Below are 22,087 nucleotides of genomic sequence, written 5' to 3' on the forward strand. Positions count from 1 at the left end.
TATGTGCTCTTTGTCTACTAAAGAAATTTAAGTCAAAGTTTAAAGCCAAACTTACTTATAAAGCAAGTATCAACTTTTAGCCCTATAACTATACACATTTTCTGGGGAATCCCATACACATTTGTGGGGAATTGGAAATTCCAGTTGCAATATTTGCTGTAATTTTTATGTAACTTGTATTTTTACCTATAATTTCTGGGTCTTCTTTCCCACGGGGTTTTTGATGGTAAATAATTATATTCTTTTTGATGAGGAGCATGAGAGACAATATTTACCTTCAGATGCTTGGTAGATAATAGAGGCTAGCTGCTTCTTTCTTAGGATGATGCATGGAAATTTCAAAGACCACTACTCTCTCCTGTCTCAGCTGATTCTTACTTCCCCTCACCCCCCAAAAAAGGCTGTTTGCATTTTTTCATAGTTATGGTAGTTTTAGTTCTATAGTTTATTAGTTTATCATATACGTAAGTATTTTACCAAGACGGTAGAATGCAGATTGGTATTCAGTTCACAATGGTTTCCCTTCATGCTTGACTTTTGGTTTACTAAGAAGATAAGCTAAAAAATAACAAAGACCTATTTTGGAGTGTGATTAACATACCATAAACTTTAGTCAATAATACTATAGATTTCTACCTCTCTGTAAGTCAAACTGAAATAGAAACTTTGTTTTTCAGGTCCATATTTATGCGGATGCTGTAATTAATCATATGTGTGGGAATAGTGTGAGTGCGGGAACCAGCAGTACTTGTGGAAGTTACTTCAACCCTGGAAATAGAAATTTTCCAGCAGTCCCATTCTCTGGTTGGGATTTTAATGATGGTAAATGTAGAACTAGAAATGGAGACATTGAGAGCTATAACGATCCTTATCAGGTAATTAAAGAAAAAAACCACAGTGATCTGAATAAAGAGCTATCTGTGCCTTTAATCATCTACATGTAGTTTATTGATCTTCATTTTATTTATTTATTTTTAAAGATTTTATTTATTTATTTGACAGAGAGAGACACAGCAAGAGAGGGAACACAAGCAGGGGGAGTGGGAGAGGGAGAAGCAGGCTTCCCGCTGAGCAGGGAGCCTGATGTTATGCAGGGCTGGATCCCAGGACCCTGGGATCATGACCTGAGCCGGAAGGCAGACGCTTAGCTGACTGAGCCACCCAGGCACCCCGATCTTCATTTTAAATACTGGCCTGGATTCCTTAGGAAAATAGGATTCCAACTCTGACTATTTAAAAATAAGAAACGCAAATCAATATTTAAAACATTTTTCCCAATTTAATTTGTCCCAGTCAGAAAAGCTCATCTACTTTATTTCTTACATACTCCATTTTTATACTAGAAAATATTTCCGAGGTATGTCCATACTAGAATGTCAGTATCTCCAGTTCCCAATGCAAAGAAGACACTACAGAAATATCTGTGAATGAATAGATGAATGCATAATCAAATGGATTCTCAGGTAAAAGCAATGTTTTGTGTATCAATCACAAATTTTTTACCGCAATAGGTCAGAGATTGTCGTCTGGTTGGTCTTCTTGATCTTGCACTGGAGAAAGATTATGTGCGTTCCAGGGTTGCTGAATATCTGAACCGCCTCATTGACATTGGTGTAGCAGGGTTCAGAATTGATGCTTCTAAGCACATGTGGCCTGGAGACATAAAGGCAGTTTTGGATAAACTGCATAATCTAAATACAAAGTGGTTCTCTGAAGGAAGTAAACCTTTCATTTACCAGGAGGTATATTAATTCATATATGTATCTATATTTCATGTGTATATGAAATAATATCATATAATTCATTAGAAAATAAGTGATAGATTTAATTAAAACAATTTCTGTTGTTTAAGGGCTGAATCATTTATATAGAAGAGTTTTCGTGAACCCTCTTTTGTTGAGACAGTATCTAACATCTAACTCTTTATCACAAGAGATTTTATGGAAGTGCAGAGGATTTATTTAGGCTGCAAACATCTGTGTCATTTGCCATCTCCCCAAGACAGATAATATTATAGTTGTTTTCTTGAGCCAGTCATCTATCAGATTTTAAATCCTGGCTATAGCACTATTAGCTGTGTTCACACAGGCAAACTGATTAACCTGTCTAGGCAACATTTTTTTTTTCATATGAATAAAAAGGATGATGATAATAGTTATGTCTTTGTCTAAATATTAATGAGTTAATATTTGTCAAGCACTTAGAAATGTTGTGAACCAGATATCAAGTGCTATAGAAATGCAAGCCATCGTTATTATCATTTATGTGCAAGACTAAAGTTAGGTCAACATTCTCGCAGGACAACAGATCACCTTGTTATCATGTTATTTTTAATATTGTAGCATAAAATTTAGCACAAAAAAAGAATCTTCCTTTAAGGAAAACCATTTGAGGTATTTCAAATAATATAAATAGTTTCAAGCCATTTTCTGTATAATGTTAACTTGCTCGTTAAAAGCCTCTAAAGTTCTTATTTAAAATGATATTTTCCCTATATTTTTACTAGGTAATTGATCTGGGCGGTGAGCCAATTAAAAGCAACGAGTACTTTGGAAATGGCCGTGTGACAGAATTCAAGTATGGTGCAAAACTAGGCACAGTTCTGCGCAAGTGGAATGGAGAGAAGATGGCTTACTTAAAGTAAATGAAATATGATTTGTCTTTTAAATTATTTCACAGATGTATTAGTCTTATTATACCAATCTGAGTTATCTTAGGAACTTATTTAGAACTTTTAAGGATTCAGTTACTGGTAATAAGGGTTATAGTTCCTCAAATTCCAATTTATCATCTTTATTATTAAGAATGTCAATCGTGAGGATATTGAGAAACCCAAAACACACCCTAGAGACTTTATGTATTATATAACTATACAAGATTTGGCTAATGTTTGAATATAATATGTGAAGGCCACATTATTATTAAAATGATTGTATCATTTATGAAGTACTTACTACATGGCTATTTTTAATTTACTTATATTTATTTACATATTTTACATCAAATAGTTTACATATATTATCATCAATTATTTTCAAATATTAGAATATTCATATTATAACAACCCAAGATTGAAACCTACTTTTAACCCAGGTTTCCATTCCGTATGATATCATATGGATATTGATCATTCTGAAGTGTTTTTTTTTTTTAATTTTATTATGTTATGTCACCATACAATACATCATTAGTTTTTGATGTGGTGACCCACGATCCATTGTTTTCGTATAACACCCAGTGCTCCATGCAGTACGTTTCCTCCTTCTTACCCATCACCGGGCTAACCAATCCCCTCTACCCCCTCCGCTCTAAAACCCTGTTTGTTTCTCAGGTCCATAGTCTCTCATGGTTCATCTCTCCCTCCAATTCCCCCCCCCATTTTTCCCTTCCTTCTCTTAATGTCCTCCATGCTATTCCTTCTGTTCCACAAGTAAGTGAAACCATATGATAATTGACTTTCTCTGCTTGACTTATTTCACTTAGCGTAATCTCCTCCAGTCCCATCCATGTTGATGTAAAAGTTGGGTATTCATCTTTTCTGATGGCGGAGTAATATTCCATTGTATAGATGGACCACATCTTCTTTATCCATTCATCTGTTGAAGGGCATCTCGGCTCTTTCCACAGTTTGGCTATTGCGGACATTGCTGCTATGAACATTGGGGTGCATATGGCCCTTCTTTTCACTACATCTGTGTCTTTGGGGTAAATACCCAGTAGTGCAATTGCTGGGTCATAGGGTAGCTCTATTTTTAAATTTTTGAGGAACCTCCACGCTGTTTTCCAAAGTGTCTGCACCAACTTGCATTCCAACCATCAGTGTAAGAGGGTTCCCCTTTCTCCACAATCTCTCCAACATTTGTTGTTTCTTGCCCTGTCCATTTTTGCCATTCTAACTGGTGTAAGGTGGTATCTCAGTGTGGTTTTGATTTGGATTTCCCTGATGGCTAATGATGATGAATATTTTTTCATGTGTCTGTTAGCCATTTGTATGTCTTCTTCAGAGAAGTGTCTTTTCATATCTTCTGCCCACTTTTTGACTTGATTATTTGTTTTCTGGGTGTTGAGTTTGAAAAGTCCTTTATAGATTTTGGATACCAGCCCTTTATCTGTAGTGTCATTTGCAAATATCTTCTCCCATTCTGTGGGTTGCCTCTTTGTTTTGTTGACTGTTTCCTTTGCTGTGCAGAAGCTTTTTATCTTGATGAAGTCCCAAAAGTTCATTTTTGCTTTTGTTTCACTAGCTTTTGGAGATGTGTCTTGAAAGAAGTTGCTGTCAAAGAGGTTACTGCCTATGTTCTCCTCTAGGATTTTGATGGAATCCTGTCTCACATTGAGGTCTTTCATCCACTTTGAGTTTATCTTTGTGAATGGTGTTAGAGAATGGTCGAGTTTCATTCTTCTGCATGTGGCTGTCCAATTTTCCCAGCACCATTTATTGAAGAGACTGTCTTTTTTCCATTGCATGTTTTTTCCTGCTTTGTCAAAGATTATTTGACCATAGAGTTGAGGGTCCATATCTGGGTTCTCTATTCTGTTCCATTGGTCTATATGTCTGTTTTTGTGCCAGTATCATGCTGTCTTGGTGATCACTGCTTTGTAATATAGCTTGAAATCGGGCAACGTGATGCCCCCAGCTTTGTTTTTCTTTTTCAGCATTTCCTTGGCGATTCAGGGTCTTTTCTAATTCCATACAAATTTTAGGATTGTTTGTTCCAGCACTTTGAAAAATGTCATTGGAATTTTGATCAGGATGACATTGAAGGTATAGATTGCTCTGGGCAGCATAGACATTTTAACAATGTTTATTCTTCCGATCCATGAGCATGGAATATTTTTCCATCTTTTTGTGTCTTCTTCAGTTTCTTTCATGAGTGTTTTGTAGTTCCTAGAGTATAGATTCTTTATCTCTTTGGTTAGGTTAATTCCGAGGTATCTTATGGTTCTTGGTGCTATTGTAAATGGAATCGTTTCTCTAATTTCTCTTTCTACAGTTGCATTGTTAGTGTATAAGAAAGCAACTGATTTCTGTGCATTGATTTTGTATCCTGCCACATTACTGAATTGCTGTATGAGTTCTAGGGGTGGAGTCTTTTGGGTTTTCCACATAAAGTATCATGTTGTCTGTGAAAAGAGAGAGTTTGACTTCTTCTTTGCCAATTTGAATACCTTTTATTTCTTTTTGTTGTCTGATTGCTGTTGCTAGGACTTCTAGTACTATGTTGAACAACAGTGGTGAGAGTGGGCACCCTTGACGTGTTCCTGATCTTGAGGGAAAGGCTCTCAGCTTTTCCTCATTGAGGATGATATTCACTGTGGGTTTTTCATAGATGGATTTTATGACTTGAGGAATGTTCCCTCTATCCCTATACTCTGGAGACTTTTAGTCAGGAAAGGATGTTGTATTTTGTCAAATGCTTTTCTGCACCATTGGAGAGGACCTAATGGTTCTTCTCCCTCCTCTTATTAATGTGTTTTATCACATTGATCGATTTGCGAATGTTGAACCACCCTTGCATCCCGGCAATAAATCCCACTTGGTCGTGGTGGATGATCCTTTTAATGTATTGTTGGATCCTATTAGCTAGGATTTTGTTGAGGATTTTGGAACCCATATTCATCAGGGATATCAGTCTGAAATTCTCCTTTTTGATGGGGTCTTTGCCTGGGTTGAGGATTAAGGTAATGCTGGCCTCATAGAATGAGTTTGGAAATTTTCCTTCTGTTTCTATTTTTTGAAACAGCTTCAGTAGAATAGGTATTATTTCTTCTTTGAATGTTTGGTGGAATTCCCCAGGGAATCCATCAGGCCCTGGACTCTTGTTTTTTGGGAGGTTTTTGATCACTGCTTCAATCTCGTTACTGGTTATTGGTCTATTCAGGATGTCAATTTCTTCCTGTTTCAGTCTTGGCAGTTTCCAGGAAGGTTTCCAGGAAGGCCTCCATTTCATCCAGATTGCTCAGTTTATTGGCCTATAGTTGTCGATAATAATTTCCAATAATTGTTTCTATTTCCTTGGTGTTAGTCATGATCTCTCCCCTTTCATTCATAATTTTATTAATTTGGGTCCTTTCTCTTTTCTTTTGGATAAGTCTGGCCAGTGGTTTATTGATCTTATTAATTCTTTCAAAAAACCAGCTTCTAGTTTCATTGATCTGATCTACTGTGTTTCTGGTTTCTAATTCATTGATTTCTACTCTAATCTTAATTATTTCTCTTCTAATGCATGGCTTAGGCATCATTTATTGCTTTTTCTCTAGTTCTTTAAGGTGTAGAGTTAGTGAATTCGGGATTTTTCTATTTTTTTGAGTGAGGCTTGGATGGCTATGAATTTCCCCCTTAGGACCGCCTTTGCAGTATCCCATAGGTTTTGGACCGATGTGTTTTCGTTCTCATTGATTTCCATGGATTGTTTAAATTCTTTGATTTCTTGGTTGACACAAACATTCTTGAGCAGAGTGGTCTTTAGCTTCCAAGTGTTTGAATTTCTGCCAAATTTTTTCTTGTGATTGAGTTCCAGTTTTAGAGCACTGTGGTCTGAGAATATGCAAGGAATAATCTCAATCTTTTGGTATCAGTTAAGACCTGATTTGTGACCCAGTATATGGTCTATTCTGGAGAAAGTTCCATGTGCACTCAAGAAGAATGAGTATTCTGTTGTTTTAGGGTGGAATGTTCTGTAAATATCTACGCGGTCCATCTGGTCCAATGTATCATTCAAAGCTCTTGTTTCCTTGTTGATTTTCTGCTTAGATTATCTGTCCATTGCTGATAGTGGAGTACTGAGGTCTCCTACAATTAACATATTGTTATCAATATGACTCTTTATTTTGGTTAACAGTTGGCTTATGTATATGGCTGCTCCCATGTTGGGGGCATAGATATTTACAATTGTTAGATCTTCTTGTTGGATAGACCCTTTAAGAATGATATAGTGTCCTTCTGTGTCTCTTATTACAGACTTCAGTTTAAAATCTAATTTGTCTGATATAAGAATTGCTACCCCAGCTTTCTTTTGAGGTCCGCTGGCATGGAAGATGGATCCCCATCCCTTCACTTTCAGTCTGGATGTATCTTTAGGTTCCAAATGAGTCTCTTGTAGGCAGCATATGGATGGGTCCTGTCTTTTTACCCAATCTGCAACCCTGTGCCATTTTATGGGAGCGTTTAGGCCATTCATGTTGAGAGTGATTATTGAAAGATATGAATTAATTGTCATCATGTTGCCTGTGAAGATGTTGTTTTTATAGATTGTCCCTGTAAATTTCTGTTGTATATCACTCTTGGGGTCTTTCTCCTTTTATAGAACCCCCCTTAATATTTCTTGCGGGGCCGGCTTAGTGGTCACATATTCTTTCAGCTTCTGCCAGTCGTGGAAGCTCTGCATCTCTCCATCTATTCTAAATGAAAGCCTTGCTGGATAAAGTATTCTTGGCTGCATGTTCTTCTCATTTAGTACCCTGAATATGTCTTGCCAGGCCTCTCTGGCTTGCCAGGTCTCTGTGGATAGGTCTGATGTTATTCTGATGTTCCTCCCTCTGTACGTAAGGAATCTCTTTCCCCTAACTGCCCTTAAGATGGTTTCCTTGGTTCTAAGGTTTGCAAGTTTTACTATTACATGCCAGGGTGTTGGCCTGTTTTCCTTGATCTTAGGAGGGGTCCTCTTTGCCTCTAGGACTCAAATGTTTGTTTCATTCCCCCCATTAGGGAAGTTCTCAGCTACAATTTGCTCAAATACATTTTCTAGTCCTCTCTCTCTCTCCACTCCCTCCAGGATTCCAATTATTCTGACATTGGAACGCTTCATGGTGTCACTTATTTCTCTATTTTCATGGATTCTGAGTTGTTTTTCCCTGGCCTCCTCTTTTCCCTTTTTATCTATTATATTGTCTTCCAGGTCGCTTATTCGTTCTTCTGCCTCACTTACCCGAGCTGTTAGATTACCTAGATTGGATTGGATCTCATTGATAGCATTTTTACATTCTGCCAATTCACCTTTTATTTCTGCCCTTAGAGACTCTATGTTGCCATTAATTGATTTCTCCATTCTAGCCATTGTCTTCACAATTGCTAGCCTGAATTCCATCTCCGACATCTTGGTTATATCTGTATCCATTTGTAAATCTGCAGCATAAGTCATAATCTCTGAGTCTTTTCTGTTTTGGGGGCTCCTCCTGCTAGTCATTCTGTTGATGGGTGCTTGAGGGAATGTATAGAATCCAAATTATTGACCAGAACCCAAGCAAGATGCACCTGTTTTCTTGGGACCTTAGGGTTGCTGGCTTCTTGTTTTCCCAGACTGTCTTCTGCGGGAGGGGCCTGCCACACTATTACTCAGGCAACCCTGTTTGGGCAGAGTTGCCCTGCACCCCTGTGGCGGGGGATGGGCTCAGTGGGAATCAGTTTTGGGGGCTTTTGTTCTCTGGCGCCGTTCCCTGGTGGCTTTCCATGTCTCTTTCGCAAGCCAGAGCAGAACAGACCGTTTCCAACCCTCTGCCTCAGAGCAGAGAGATCGCAGTCTGTTCTTCAGTTAGTTCTCCAGGCCACACTCTCTCCGTTTTTGTCCGTGCTGCTATAAATTGCAGAGTCCTGGGTCGTGCGCCCCTTCGCAGTGCCCCCAGTCCTGCCTCCAGTTTGGGGCACGTCTCTGCCCTTTGTGCTTCTAAAACCGCCAGCCACTCCCAGTTTGCGTGCGTGTGACTCCGCCGCTCCGGGTTTCCACCCCGGGGAAAGTCCTTTCCCCGCCGCTACCGGTCTGCGAGTCTGTGCCTGTCTGCAGCGCGCGAGGCTGTCACTCACCGTTGGTGTAGGATCCCCACGGCCAGGCGCCCTCCTGCTGCCGTTTATGCTCCAATATCTGCCCGCAGAATCACGGCTCTCTGCTTCATACCTTGAAACCAACCACCTGCGATATTCTGTTTATAGAGATCCGGATCTTCTTCCATCTCAGGCTGGTTTCGTGGGTGCTCAGGGTGGTCTGGTAGATATCCAGCTCAATTCCGGGGACCAGTTGAAATGGGTCCCCTACTCCTCCGCCATCTTTCCCCCCTCCGATCATTCTGAAGTTTTATCTAAATTATAATGTAGTGAAATCTCTAAAATGACTTTTTTATAACGAAAATCGTATAACTGTAACATGAATGTAATATAAGTAATTCATACATATATACATACAAAGAATGTATAATATATCTATATATAGTTTGTATATATTTTTTAAAAACTCCTAGAGAATAATCATTTTAATTAGAGAATTTCATTTAGGCCTGCCATACCAAAAGAAATACACCTTTAGGTTACCCTAAAGCTACTGCAAAAGAATACATATGTTTGTGTGTGTATATGTGTTTTAATAGGAACTGGGGAGAAGGATGGGGTTTCGTGCCTTCTGATAGAGCACTTGTCTTTGTGGATAACCATGACAATCAGCGAGGTCATGGAGCTGGAGGAGCATCTATTCTTACATTCTGGGACTCTAGGTAGGAAATAAAGACCCCTCCACCCCGTTTTTTTTTTTTTTTTACCTACCTTTTAATGACGCTAAAAATACTGTTTTCTTCTCTGCTGATATCATTTTGTAACCTTCAGACTGTACAAAATGGGAGTTGGATTTATGCTTGCTCATCCATATGGATTTACACGAGTAATGTCAAGCTTCCGTTGGCCAAGACATTTTGTAAATGGACAAGTAAGTTTTGGTATTATCCAAAATATCTTTTTCTCACGGAAGGGAAGGCAGTTTTGTTGTGATTGTACATGATGCTAGTATATTTACTATTTATCAAATATTGAAGTGTAAACCTGATATAGGACACTTTTCGTAAAGCAGTAGATATTAAGAATTAAAATTCATGGTCTCTATTGTCAGAGTATGCAAGCTATATCAGAAATATGACAAACACACCCTCACCCCAAAGAAGCACTTAAAAATAAGGATATAGTAAGTAAAATATGTACTTTTCCTAAGTGCCTACTTCATGGGGTTGATATAAGGAGAAGTTAACAGTTTTAAAGAACTTAAAATAGCACCTGCCCATAATATGAACAATATATATTTTTAAATACTTTGGAAAAGAAGTTGTATGGAATGAAAAGAAACTATTCAGTTGAACTGGGGTTAAATAGGGAAAGTATCTTATAAGTGGAAGGAAAATATATGTATTAGAGAAGAGAAACTTGCAGACTATTTTGGGAAAGGGAAAGATGAGAAAAATATTTGGAGTAATGTATGGGGTATTGAGTAGCAATTTTAAAAAGAAACAGAAATAAAATTATGAATGTATTTGCAAAGTTAGTGGAAAGTTTTTTTTTTTTTTTTTTTTAACTGAAGATTTCAGATGCATCATTGTACAGCAACTTCATACCTAAAGTAAAAAACACTTCACTACAAACCAGGCTGATATTTACCTGGTTTCTTCCTTTTTTTTTTTTTTTTCCTATGACTATTGTTAAAAGTGCCAATCAGAAAAGCACAAAATTAAAACTTTGATCAGTTTAGTAAAGAATATTGTGATGTATTGATTAGCACATTTATCCAGAAGGAAGAATGAGAGAAATGAATACTTATTTAGCAATTATCATATTCAAGGCATTTTCACATACATTATTTAATTTTTATAGCAACTAAGCAATATCCCCACAGAAGAAGAAAATTAGGCACAGAGAAGATATGTATATTAACTAAGTTTTCTTAACTAATAGTAATACAATCTTTGTTTCCATTCTGCTGTTGCTGACACGGAAGTCCTTGCCATTTCAATATCATTGCACTACTGACAGTGATATTAAGAATTCCATGGCAATTCCTTGGAAAGAAAATGGAAAGGGCAAAAAAATCCTACCTTCAAAATATGGCACTAGAGAATGAAAAATTGGGGAGAAAATGGTGAGGACTTGGTAAAAGGCTTTAAAAATACTGAGGGAGTTAGATTCTAAATGAAGACAATGCAGAGACACATGACAGACTGGGTTTGGTGTACTGGAGAGGAAAGAGACAAATACATGAAATGTTAAAAATTGGAGCTTTTTCAGTTTTTTTCTCTTTACTTAAGGATGTTAATGATTGGATTGGGCCACCAAATGATAATGGGGTAATTAAAGAAGTTACTATTAATCCAGACACTACTTGTGGTAATGATTGGGTCTGTGAACATCGATGGCGTCAGATAAGGTGGGCATTCTTATTTAGAGACATCCTCTAATCATAAACATTCTTAACATTTTATTTTAAACTGTTAATGTATTCATCAGCATTTTATGTGGTATTTTATTTTTAGGAACATGGTTATATTCCGTAATGTAGTTGATGGCCAACCTTTTACAAACTGGTGGGATAATGGTAGCAACCAAGTAGCTTTTGGAAGAGGAAACAGAGGATTCATTGTCTTTAACAATGATGACTGGTAAGTAGATATCAATTACAGATAACATTTTATACTAATATGTTCTTGGTTTACCACTTTCTCTTCTTGTACATTTACTTTTTTTGTATCTGAAAAATCCTTTAGTCAATGGATTAAGAAACCACAGAAATCAGAAGAAAAATGATGATGGCTTTTATTCTTCTGATCTCTTCTTTATAAGGGCTTTCTGTTCTAAGTAGAGTTATGTTATGTGCATCCTTGCATTTCATGTGCAGGTATGAGGCACACATATATGCTCACATATACACCCCACACAAAATACACAAAGTAGTTAATATAAAGGTTGTGAAATCACTAGAAGAACTGTCTTATAGCCCCCCTTCCCTTTTTAAATAATGGAAAAATATTGCCTCAATACTGAAGTACCTCTTTTTAGCTCTTTTTTTTTTTCAGTATTCTTTTATCTGTTTGTTTTGTCTTCTTTTTTCACTTCCCTGTCCCTCTGACAAATAATATATTTTTTAAAGCATCTGTATAAAGAACTTGTATCTTATGGTTGGTCAGTGATTCACCTCAGGAGATTTTCAAGTTTTGGTTCTGAGACGACTTCTTACCTTCACTGGTTATACTTACATCCTCTGCCTCTAGTATATTGATTCCCTAATATATAGAACTATGACTTAGAAGATGTCTTTGCAAGCAGTTGAAATGTCTCCGTTCCAAGGCCAACTTTCACTCATGCTTAGCTCATTTTGTCCTATATTATATTTTACTGACAAAAAGATAAATCAAATATATCTCTTTCTTGCCACCAAAAGAAGCTATGGCTAATCCTTTAATTTCTGTCTTTTGGATGGGAGAAGCAAGATAAATTTAGGAGACAGCTTTATATTTAAAACCATATACCTCTTCATAAAATGCTAGATTATTTTTATATCCAGCCCAAATTCATTTTCTCCTCTTGTGAAAAAGATCTTCGCAGAAATAACCAAATTTAAATTATTGAAAATAATTAGTATTTGCTTACGTTTAGATGGGGAAAATTTAAAAATATTTATGTTTACCAAAGGAAGTACTTTTATCTAAGGATGACAAGTCACTCAAATCTTTACTGATATTCCTCAACCGTAATTTTGTGTTAATACTCACTGCTGACTAGGAAATTGCTAAGTCTTCTGTAAGATTACTTTTAGTCCTGGAAAACTGTTCACATCTACTGGAGAGGTCTTGGCACAAAGCTAAGCTTTTAGAGATAGTCTGAATTCTTGCTTTTTATTGTGCTGAATTCAACTTAAATCTTAAATTTTATTTTCAGGACATTATCTTTAACTTTGCAAACTGGTCTTCCTGCTGGCACATATTGTGATGTTATTTCTGGAGATAAAATTAATGGCCACTGTACAGGAATTCAAATCTCTGTTTCTGGGGATGGAAATGCTCATTTTTCCATTAGTAACTCTGCTGAAGATCCGTTTATTGCAATTCATGCTGAATCTAAATTATAAAATTTGAAATAAATAAATACACATACACAGAGAAATAACCAAGTGCATTTCTTTTCGTGTGTGTGTGTGTGTGTATTCTTACAATTCATTAATTTTTGGTAAAAGCTTTAAGTGATCAACTTGAAAAAACTCAGAAAAGCATAAAAATCACATATAATTACATAATTATAAGATAGCTACAATTAACACCATGTTATATTTTAGAAGACTCATGATGACTTGTCAAAGGAATTTCTAAGAATTCAGAGAGGCATCTTAACAAATATGTTTCTTGCCATTAACACCATTTCCCAGTATGTATTTATGTATTTCTTCCATCAAGTGTTTCTAGTAATTAGTTAGGGATAGCTGATTTAATTATTCCCATACAAAGTTAGAGCATTTGAGTGACTTCAACTTATGAAAGCACTTTTACAGTTAATAAGTTAAAAAATAAACTTGAATTATGCAAGATATAAGTCTCAATTATATGGAACTCATAGGAATCTTCTTACTTTCTCTATTTTTCTCTTTCTCTTTGTAATGTCTTTAACTTGATGTAGATGTACGGTTTTTTTGTTCCATTTCTTACCCCCCGTATGGATGGATGTAACCATTTAGGATTTTATTACACCATATGTTCTGGATTTTCTTCCTGATCCTCTAGCTATTTATTCTCCTTCACCTTGACTTTAAATGTGGAATTTGATAAGGATCTCATCTGTGTTTTATAAGTCTCAGTTGTTTTGCTTATGCTTGAGTGATAAAATAAAAGCCATAATTTGGAAACTCCCTCTTCTTTTCACCTGTAAATTTATCTGTAATTATCCTTATCCTTATCCTTATTATTATTATTATGATTTTGAGAGAGAGAGAGAGCAAGAGGGGTGGGGGAGAGGGAGAGAGAGAATCTTAAGCAGACTCCAAGCCCAGCATGGAGCCCCACGTGGGTTTTGATCTCACAACCCTGAAATAATGACCTGAGCCAAACAAGAGTCAGGTACCTAACAAACTGAGCCATGCAGGTACCCCATCCCTATTATTTTCTTCTTTCCTCCTGTCATAATGAAGAAGGTGTACTTCATTTTACCAAATGCCATTCTCCTCACTTGTGTTAATACCATTCCATTTTTATCTCATGAGGGATTTTATTTCTTAGATTACCCTTTCTCGAGGTGCCTGGGTGGCTCATTGGTTAAGCATGGGATTCTTGATTTCCACTCAGGTCATGATCTCAGGGTTGTGAGATCAAGATCCGTGTGTGCTCTGCAATGGGCATGGAGTCTGCTTAAGATTCTCTCTCTCTCCCTCTTCCGTTGCACCTGCCCCCACCTCCCCACCTCTCACTCTTCCTCTCTTAAAAAAAAAAAATCCTTTCTCTTCTGATTGAATAATCTTTCCCTTTCTGCTAGATTAGTCCCCTTAGATTACATGTATTAGTCTTCCAATTAAAAAATCCGTGACTCCCAGATTTTTTCTAGGTATAACCCACTTCTTTGCTTCCCTTCCTAGTCAAGCTTCTGTTTTTACCACATAGTCTCTACATCTTCAACATTAGTCATTTTCATCTCCTCATCGTCCAGTTTCTAATCATGACTTCACTGAATCTGCTCTTGTCAACATCACCAAACACATTGATGTTACTAATCCAATGTGCTTCTCTATCTTCATTTTACTTCATTTTGCAACAGTATTCAACATGGTGAGCCAACCTCTCTCCTCTCTTCCTTCAGCCTCTATCTACTTTCTGGTTTTCCTTCTTTCTCACTGGTTGCTCTTTTTCATATTCTTTTTTTTTTTTTATAGGCAAATTCTACCAAACATTTATTTATTTATTTATTTATTTATTTATTTATTTATTTATTTATTACCGTATCTTTTTTTTATTATTATGTTATGTTAATCACCATACATTACATCATTAGTTTTTGATGTAGTGTTCCATGATTCATTGTTTGCGTATAATACCCAGTGCTCCATGCAGTACGTGCCCTCTTTACTTATTTATTTATTTTATTTTTTATTATTATTTTTTTTTAGTATGTGCCCTCTTTAATACCCATCACCAGGCTAACCCATCCCCCCACCCCCCTCCCCTCTATAACCCTCAGTTTGTTTTTCAGAGTCCATAGTCTCTCATGGTTCGTCTCCCACTCCGATTTTACTGGCTTATCTTCTGTTTGACCTAAAGACTCATTTGGATCTAACTCTCATCTTTTTTTTAATCCTCTCTTTTCTAAGTATTTGCAATCTTTTCCATGGATTTAAAACACAGACTTTTACATGAAGACATATATCTCCAATGCAGATCTTTTTTTGGACTCTAGCTTCACATTTCCAGCAGATGTTTGACTCCACTTCAAGATTTCACAGACATCTTATACTTAATATATTCAAAATGCAACCTTCAATTTTTTTTTTTCTTCAAGTCTTTTACTACTCCCTGATGCCCTGTCTCACCACTTACTTAGAAACCTAGGGTATCTCCTTGACTTTTCCCCTTCTCTCAACAATGCCCAAACCCCTCGCATAAATTTTAGCGTGACCTATTAATTGTATCTTCAAATTATCTCTTGGTTCCTTGCACTTCTGCTGCTTCTACTTGGAAAGATTTTTCTCACCTCTTCTCCTAATAACTTCTATTCATCATTCAAATCTTAGCTCAAAGACCATTTCTACATGGACATTTACCCAGGATTATGTCAAGTCCTCTTATTATGTCATGACTTTCTGTAATTTTCTTTTTATCACTCATCATAGTACTATGGGACAATGTCTATTTTGTTCTTTATTGAATCCTTGAGTCAAGACCGTGTTTGGCACATATTAGGTAGGAGCTCAATAATTATTTATAAAATAAATTGAGATAATGAAGGAGAAGAAGAAAAAATTTATCAGTTTTTGAGAAGGAGTGCTAGTGATTCTTCTCATTCCCTCCCCAGTTCTTCCCCAATTAAATTAATTCCTGTTTACTCTGATTTATTAGGTTATAAATGCCATGTAATTTCAATAGAAACAAAAATTTATTTGACAAAATTAAACATCTTTTCATAATAAAAACTCTCAATAATTAGGTATAAAAGGAATTCACCTCAACATAGTGAATCCAATATATGAACAAGCCCACAGCTAACATCATGCTCAATGGCGAAAATCTGAAAGCTTTTCCTCTAAAATCAAGAACAAGACAAGGATGCCCATTTTCACCACTTCTATTCAACATACTACTAGAAGTCCTACCCAGAGAAATTAGGCAAGACATAAAAATAAAAGGCATCCAAATCAGAAAATAAGTAAAATTTTCTGTGTGCAAATGACATAATCATATACATGGAAACTCCTGACGACTCCACCAAAACCTGTTAGAATTAATAAATTTAGTAAGTTGCCAGATACAAAGTAAACATGCAAATATCAGTTGTATTTCAATACACTAACAATGAACTAGCAAAAAAAAAAGCAATCTCATTTGTAATATCATGCAAAGCAAATACTGAGGGTTAAATTTAACCATGGAGGTGAAAGATCTCTACACTGAAAACTGTAAGACATTGATGAAAGAAATTGAAGAAGACACAAATAAATGGAAAGATACCCCGTGTTCTTGGATTAGAAAAGAATGTTGTTACAATGTCTATACTACCGAAAGTGGTCTCTTGATTCAATACAATCCCCATCAAAATTCCAATTACATTTTTTCAAGAAATAGAAAAAAATCCTAAAATTCATACAGAACCACAAAAGACTCCAAATAACTCAAGCAATCTTGAGAAAGACAGACAAAGTTGGAGGCATCACACTTTCTGATTTCAAACTATACTACAAATGTATAGTAATCAAAAGAGTATGGAACCAGCATAAATACACATACATGGATGAATGGAATAGAATACAGAGCCCAGAAATAAACCTATGTATATATAGTCACTAATTTTTGACAAGAGTGCCAAGAACACACAATGGGGAAAGATAGTCTCTTCAATAAATGGTGCTGTGAAAACTATATCCACATGTAGAAGAATGAAACTGGACCCCTATCTTACAACACCCACAAAAATTAATTAGAAATGAATTAAAGACTGAAATGTAGGGGCGTCTGGGTGGCTCAATCCATTAAGCATCCGCCTTCAGCTCAGGTCATGATCTCAGGGTCCTGGGATCGAGCCCCACATCAGGCTTCCTGCTCAGCGAGGAGTCTGCTTCTCCCTCAGCTTCTGCCTCTGCTCCTCTCCCTGGTTGTGCTCACTCTCTCTTTCACTCTCTCTCTCCCTAAAATAAATAAAATCTTAAAAACAAAAAGACTTAACTGTAGAAGCTGGAACCATAAAACTCCTAGAAGAAAACAAAGTTTCATGACATTGGTCTTCGAATAATTTCATGGATATAGCCCTAAAAGCACAGACAAGAAAAAGTAAAAATAAATAAGTGAGACTACATCAAACTAAAAAGTATCAACATAGCAAGGGAAACAGTCAACAAAATAAAAAGACAACCTACAAAATGGGAGAAAATATTTGTAAGCCATATATCTGATAAGAGGTTACTATTCAAAATATATAAGGAACTCTTACAACTCAAAAGCAATAATAATAACAACAATAATACCCATTTTAAAAATGGGCTAAAGACCTAAGTAGACATTTTTCCAAAGAAGTCATACAAATGTCCCATAGGTTCATAAAAAGGTGCTCAACATCACTAATCATCAGAGAAATGCAAAACAAAACCATAATGAGATGTCACTTTACACCTATTAGGATGTCTATTGTTGAAAAGATGACAAATGTTAGCAAGGTTAAAAGGGAACCATTGTACACTGCTGTTAGTAATGTAAATTGGTACAGCCATTATGGAAAACAGTATGGAGGTCCTCAAAAAATTAAAAATAGAACTACCATGTGACCCAGAAATCTCTGCTATATTTCTGAAGGGTATGAAATCATTATTTTGGTTGATATGTGCCCTCCCATGTTCACTGCAGCATTATTCAGAATAGTCAAGATACATGGGCGCCTGGGTGGCTCAGTTGGTTAAGCGACTGCCTTCGGCTCAGGTCATGAACCTGGAGTCCCGGGATCGAGTCCCGCATCGGGTTCCCTGCTCGGCAGGGAGTCTGCTTCTCCCTCTGACCCTCCTCCCTCTCATGCTCTCTGTCTCTCATTCTCTCTGTCTCAAATAAATAAATAAAATCTTTTAAAAAAAAAAAAAAAGAATAGTCAAGATACAGAAGCCATCTAAATGTCAACAGATAATGGGTAAAGAAAAAATATATATGCAATGAAATATTATTTAACCATAAAAAGAAGAAAATTCTGTAATTTATGAGAACATGTATGAACCTGGAGGGCATTATGCTGACTGAAATAAGCCAGGCAGACAAATACTGCATGGTATCACTTATATATGAAATCTAAAAAAAAATAAAGCTGAACTCACAGAAACAGAAAGTGGAAATGGTAATTGTCAGGGCATGGGGGTAGAGAATGAGATGTAAGGTAAATGATAATCAACTTCTATTTGTAAGATGAATAAGTTCTAAGAATCTAATGTACAGCAAGGTGACTATAGTTAATAATAGGGTATCATGTTACTTGAAATTTTCTGAGAATAGATCTTAATAGTTCTCACACACACACAAAAAGTTAATTACGTGAGGTGATGAATGTGGTAATTAACTTGATCTTGGTAATTATTTCACAATGTATATCAAAGCATCACGTTGTACACTTGAAATATATGCAATTTTGTCAATTATTCCTCAGTAAAGCTGGAAACAAAATCATGGAGAAGTCAAGTACTTTAGCAAAGTCCCGTCATGTTTTCAGGATCTCTAAGTTATAAGAGCAGTCAATTTTTTTGGTAAATTATCCCCCTCTTTTGTCAACATAGTATTCTTAAAACAGGAAAAATGATGCCACATTGATCTGGATATAACACATTTTAAATCCATTTATGCTATGTTCTTAGTGATTTCTCATACTTAAGAACTTAACAGTTTCTTCCTTTAAATGTATCATTTTATGTATAGAAGCAATTCTGCCTGTGAATCCTGAGCTATTTCTCTTCTCATGGAAGGGAAAATATGTTGAAGAATCATTGTTCATGATTAGACTCTCACTTGCAAGTCAAAACTGAACCACTAAACATCATCATGGAATATGATCACAGAGAATGATTGAAACAAGCTCAGTGCCCTTCCAGACTAATCTCAACATTGTGATTAATAGTAGCATTATTATTATCATTAAGCTTCCAAATAAAGTACATCTAGATGTTGGACCAATAAATGATAAAAGCTTCCAAAAAGACACTTACGTTCAATAAACCAAATCTCTAAAGAGATCACTCTCTGTGGTATTAAGAGATAAATGAAACAGTTTGTACAAAGATAGAAAAATCTCTGAGTATTTAAACCAAAGTTTTTGAACACTTGTATTTTGTTCTTATGGATATATTAAAGTAAATTCCTTCTTCCAATTTGGAATTGCCTGGAAAAAAATTCAGGGGCCTAACTCAGGGCTAGTTTGAGTGAGTCTTAGTTTTTCTTCTGTTTTATTTGCCCTTGCAAGTCTTTCTACACACATACACACACACACACACACAAAAGTAGATATAAAGCAGAAAAATCTAGATATGTCAGATGTAGCTCACATTTTTTTTTGCAGAAAATCGCAAGGTTTTAGATGAAATAATCTAAGAACTCTAGTAAAAATAGAAATTAAAAAAAAAAAAACCAACCGAAATAAAGTGATATATTAAAAGACCTTTAAAGGTCTTTCACAAGAAATGGAACAGATGGGCAAATACAATCTGTGTGCTCTTTTTGCCCTTGAACATAAGTCTGAGGGGGAAAAAAAAATAAAAACAGAATGTGTGGCTTGGAGCCATTCACATAACCTATTTAGGAAGAAATAGTTGTGTTGAAAGGGTTTAGGTTGAAACAGCACCACTTACACTAGAATATAAGGTGACGTTTATTATTTCCTTATAATTGCAAATCTGTCAAATCCAACTCAATATTTTTCTTTGATATTTTTAAAGATTTTTGAGTCATGAAATAATTATATTTTCATAATCAATTCAATGAACATTTTAAAAACACCTCTCTGAACCTCAGTTTCCTCATCTATAAAAGGAAAGTAATATCTACTTTTTTAGTTTGGTGTATTGAATGAGAAATTGTATATAATACACTAACCACTATTTCTGGTTAAATGCACACTTCTTCATCTCTTCAGTAAAGATGTGTCCTTAACACCGAGGGCTAACAACTTGATACTCTCCTAAAATGTAACTCAAAAAAGGAGAAAAAAAAATCCCACAAAACATTGGAATTGGAACAGAAAATAACATCTATTCTAATTTGAAAGTTTGCCAGGTTCAACCTATGTGCCGTTCACTGAAAGTTAGTTGACAGAAAATCCTTGTCTTGAATATAGTGTTTCTAATTCAGTTCTAGGTCCTGTATAAGATCTGTAGAAATTCCTCTATCAGAAACTTCAGTCTCAGCTTTGTATATTATAATCTTACATGTGTTATAAGAGCTATAAGTAAAGATTAAACAAATCTGTATGTGACAGTGAAAATGCACATCAGAGCGGGGGATGAACCATGAGAGACTAAGGACTCCGGGAAACAAACCGAGGGTTTTAGAGGGGAGTGGGTGGGGGGATGGGTTAGCCCGGTGATGGGTATTAAAGAGGACACACACTGCATGGAGCACTGGATGTTATATGCAAAACAATGAATGATGGAACACTGCATCAAAAACTAATGATGTACTGTATGGTGACTAACATAACATAATAAAAAGATTAAAAAAACAAAGATTAGGAAAAAAAAGAAAATGCACATCAATCAATCCAACACATTAATTAAGTGCACAGCACTCTTTTAAGTACTTTGAAATATGTTACCCACGTTTAAGTACAAAGTATGATTGGGAAAACAAAATATAACTACATGATACATTAATGAAATTAGAAGAAAATATTTAAAATTATGCATAATAAAGTATGGATAATAGGTTGTTTGATTTCAAAGGGGGAAGATAATGCATGTGCTGAAATGGTCTGAGACAGCTTTCTGGAAAAGGAAGGTCTTGATATGGGTAAGAATAATTTGTAAGGAAGAGAAAAGAGGCAGGGATATTCCAAGAAGAAAAAAGGCATGACAAAAGCACAAAGAAATGAGACTACATAGCAAGGAATAGATTAGTTGATTAGTTCTGGAGAGGGGGACTTATGGGATACTAATGGAACATAGGTTAGAAAGGTAAAGTAAGACTAAAAACAATACATTTTTCTCTCAAGACTTCCCTATTAGGTTTTACATATTGATACAAGCAATGACATTTCTGAATAAAAAGGATATCACTATCTATGCAAGATAATGAAATTCTAGGAACTATCATTCCTTATATTAATACAGAATTGGTTTATTAAGTTTTAGTGTATAAACTTTATGGTTTGCTTCCCTCCTCCCACCATCTCCCAGCTATGTAGTTTAAGATTTTATTTATTTATTTATTTGACAGATAAAGACACAGCGAGAGAGGGAACACAAGCAGGAGGAGAGGGAGAGGGAGAAGCAGGCTTCCCACCCAGCAGGGAGCCCGATGCGGGGCTCGATCCCAGGACCCTGGGACCACGACCTGAGCCGAAGGCAGACGACGCCTAACGACTGAGCCACCCAGGCGTCCCTCCCAGCTATGTAGTTTAAATGAAACTGAATTCTGCAGTCCACTAGCTCATAAGTCTGCCAGTCTTTGATTTTTTCAGATTTGCCTGAACCTATATTTGTCAGTCTTCACTCCAGGCTTCTATTGTCATATGTTGAAATAATTGATTTTGAATGACAAACTGCTTCCTGCTTACTATTTTTACATGTTTGGGGATGGAAATAATAGAACTATCTCTTGATTTAACTGTCAGTCAAGTGGTACTTCAAACATACTATAAACCAAACAAAGCCCCTCAATCTGCCAGGAACTAATGATTTTTGTAATACTCCTGGCTTTGTAGAAGAATGTTCATATATAAAATGCTTCCCTATAATATAATGAGTATTAATATGTTTTAAAATTAAAATATGGAATTATGTCCGGTAAAATTCCCCGTCAGTGAAAGTAAACCTATAATTTTCATTTGAGAGGAAAAGCATTTGGTATATTGTCTGCCTTTTATTCTAAAGGTAACAAACCAAAGAAGAAATGTGTATGCATTTAACAAAAGCAGCTT

The 22,087-nt window shown here is 35.9% G+C and overlaps 1 protein-coding gene across 1 annotated transcript in view; it reads left to right on the forward strand.

Moving 5' to 3' along the window:
• Positions 1-12,915, forward strand: part of LOC110580499 (pancreatic alpha-amylase) — a 29,360-nt gene extending 16,445 nt beyond the window's left edge. Inside the window, exons 4-11 of the mRNA XM_021690215.1 lie at positions 678-875; positions 1,512-1,742; positions 2,507-2,640; positions 9,358-9,480; positions 9,590-9,689; positions 11,053-11,171; positions 11,278-11,403; positions 12,680-12,915. Of these exons, the coding sequence (XP_021545890.1) occupies positions 678-875; positions 1,512-1,742; positions 2,507-2,640; positions 9,358-9,480; positions 9,590-9,689; positions 11,053-11,171; positions 11,278-11,403; positions 12,680-12,869 (1,221 nt within the window). The 3' untranslated portion in view covers positions 12,870-12,915. The remainder of the gene's footprint in view (positions 1-677; positions 876-1,511; positions 1,743-2,506; positions 2,641-9,357; positions 9,481-9,589; positions 9,690-11,052; positions 11,172-11,277; positions 11,404-12,679) is intronic.
• The last annotated feature ends 9,172 nt before the right edge of the window (positions 12,916-22,087 follow it).

Source organism: Neomonachus schauinslandi, chromosome 4 (assembly GCF_002201575.2).
Source record: "Neomonachus schauinslandi chromosome 4, ASM220157v2, whole genome shotgun sequence".
Lineage (NCBI taxonomy): Eukaryota > Metazoa > Chordata > Mammalia > Carnivora > Phocidae > Neomonachus > Neomonachus schauinslandi.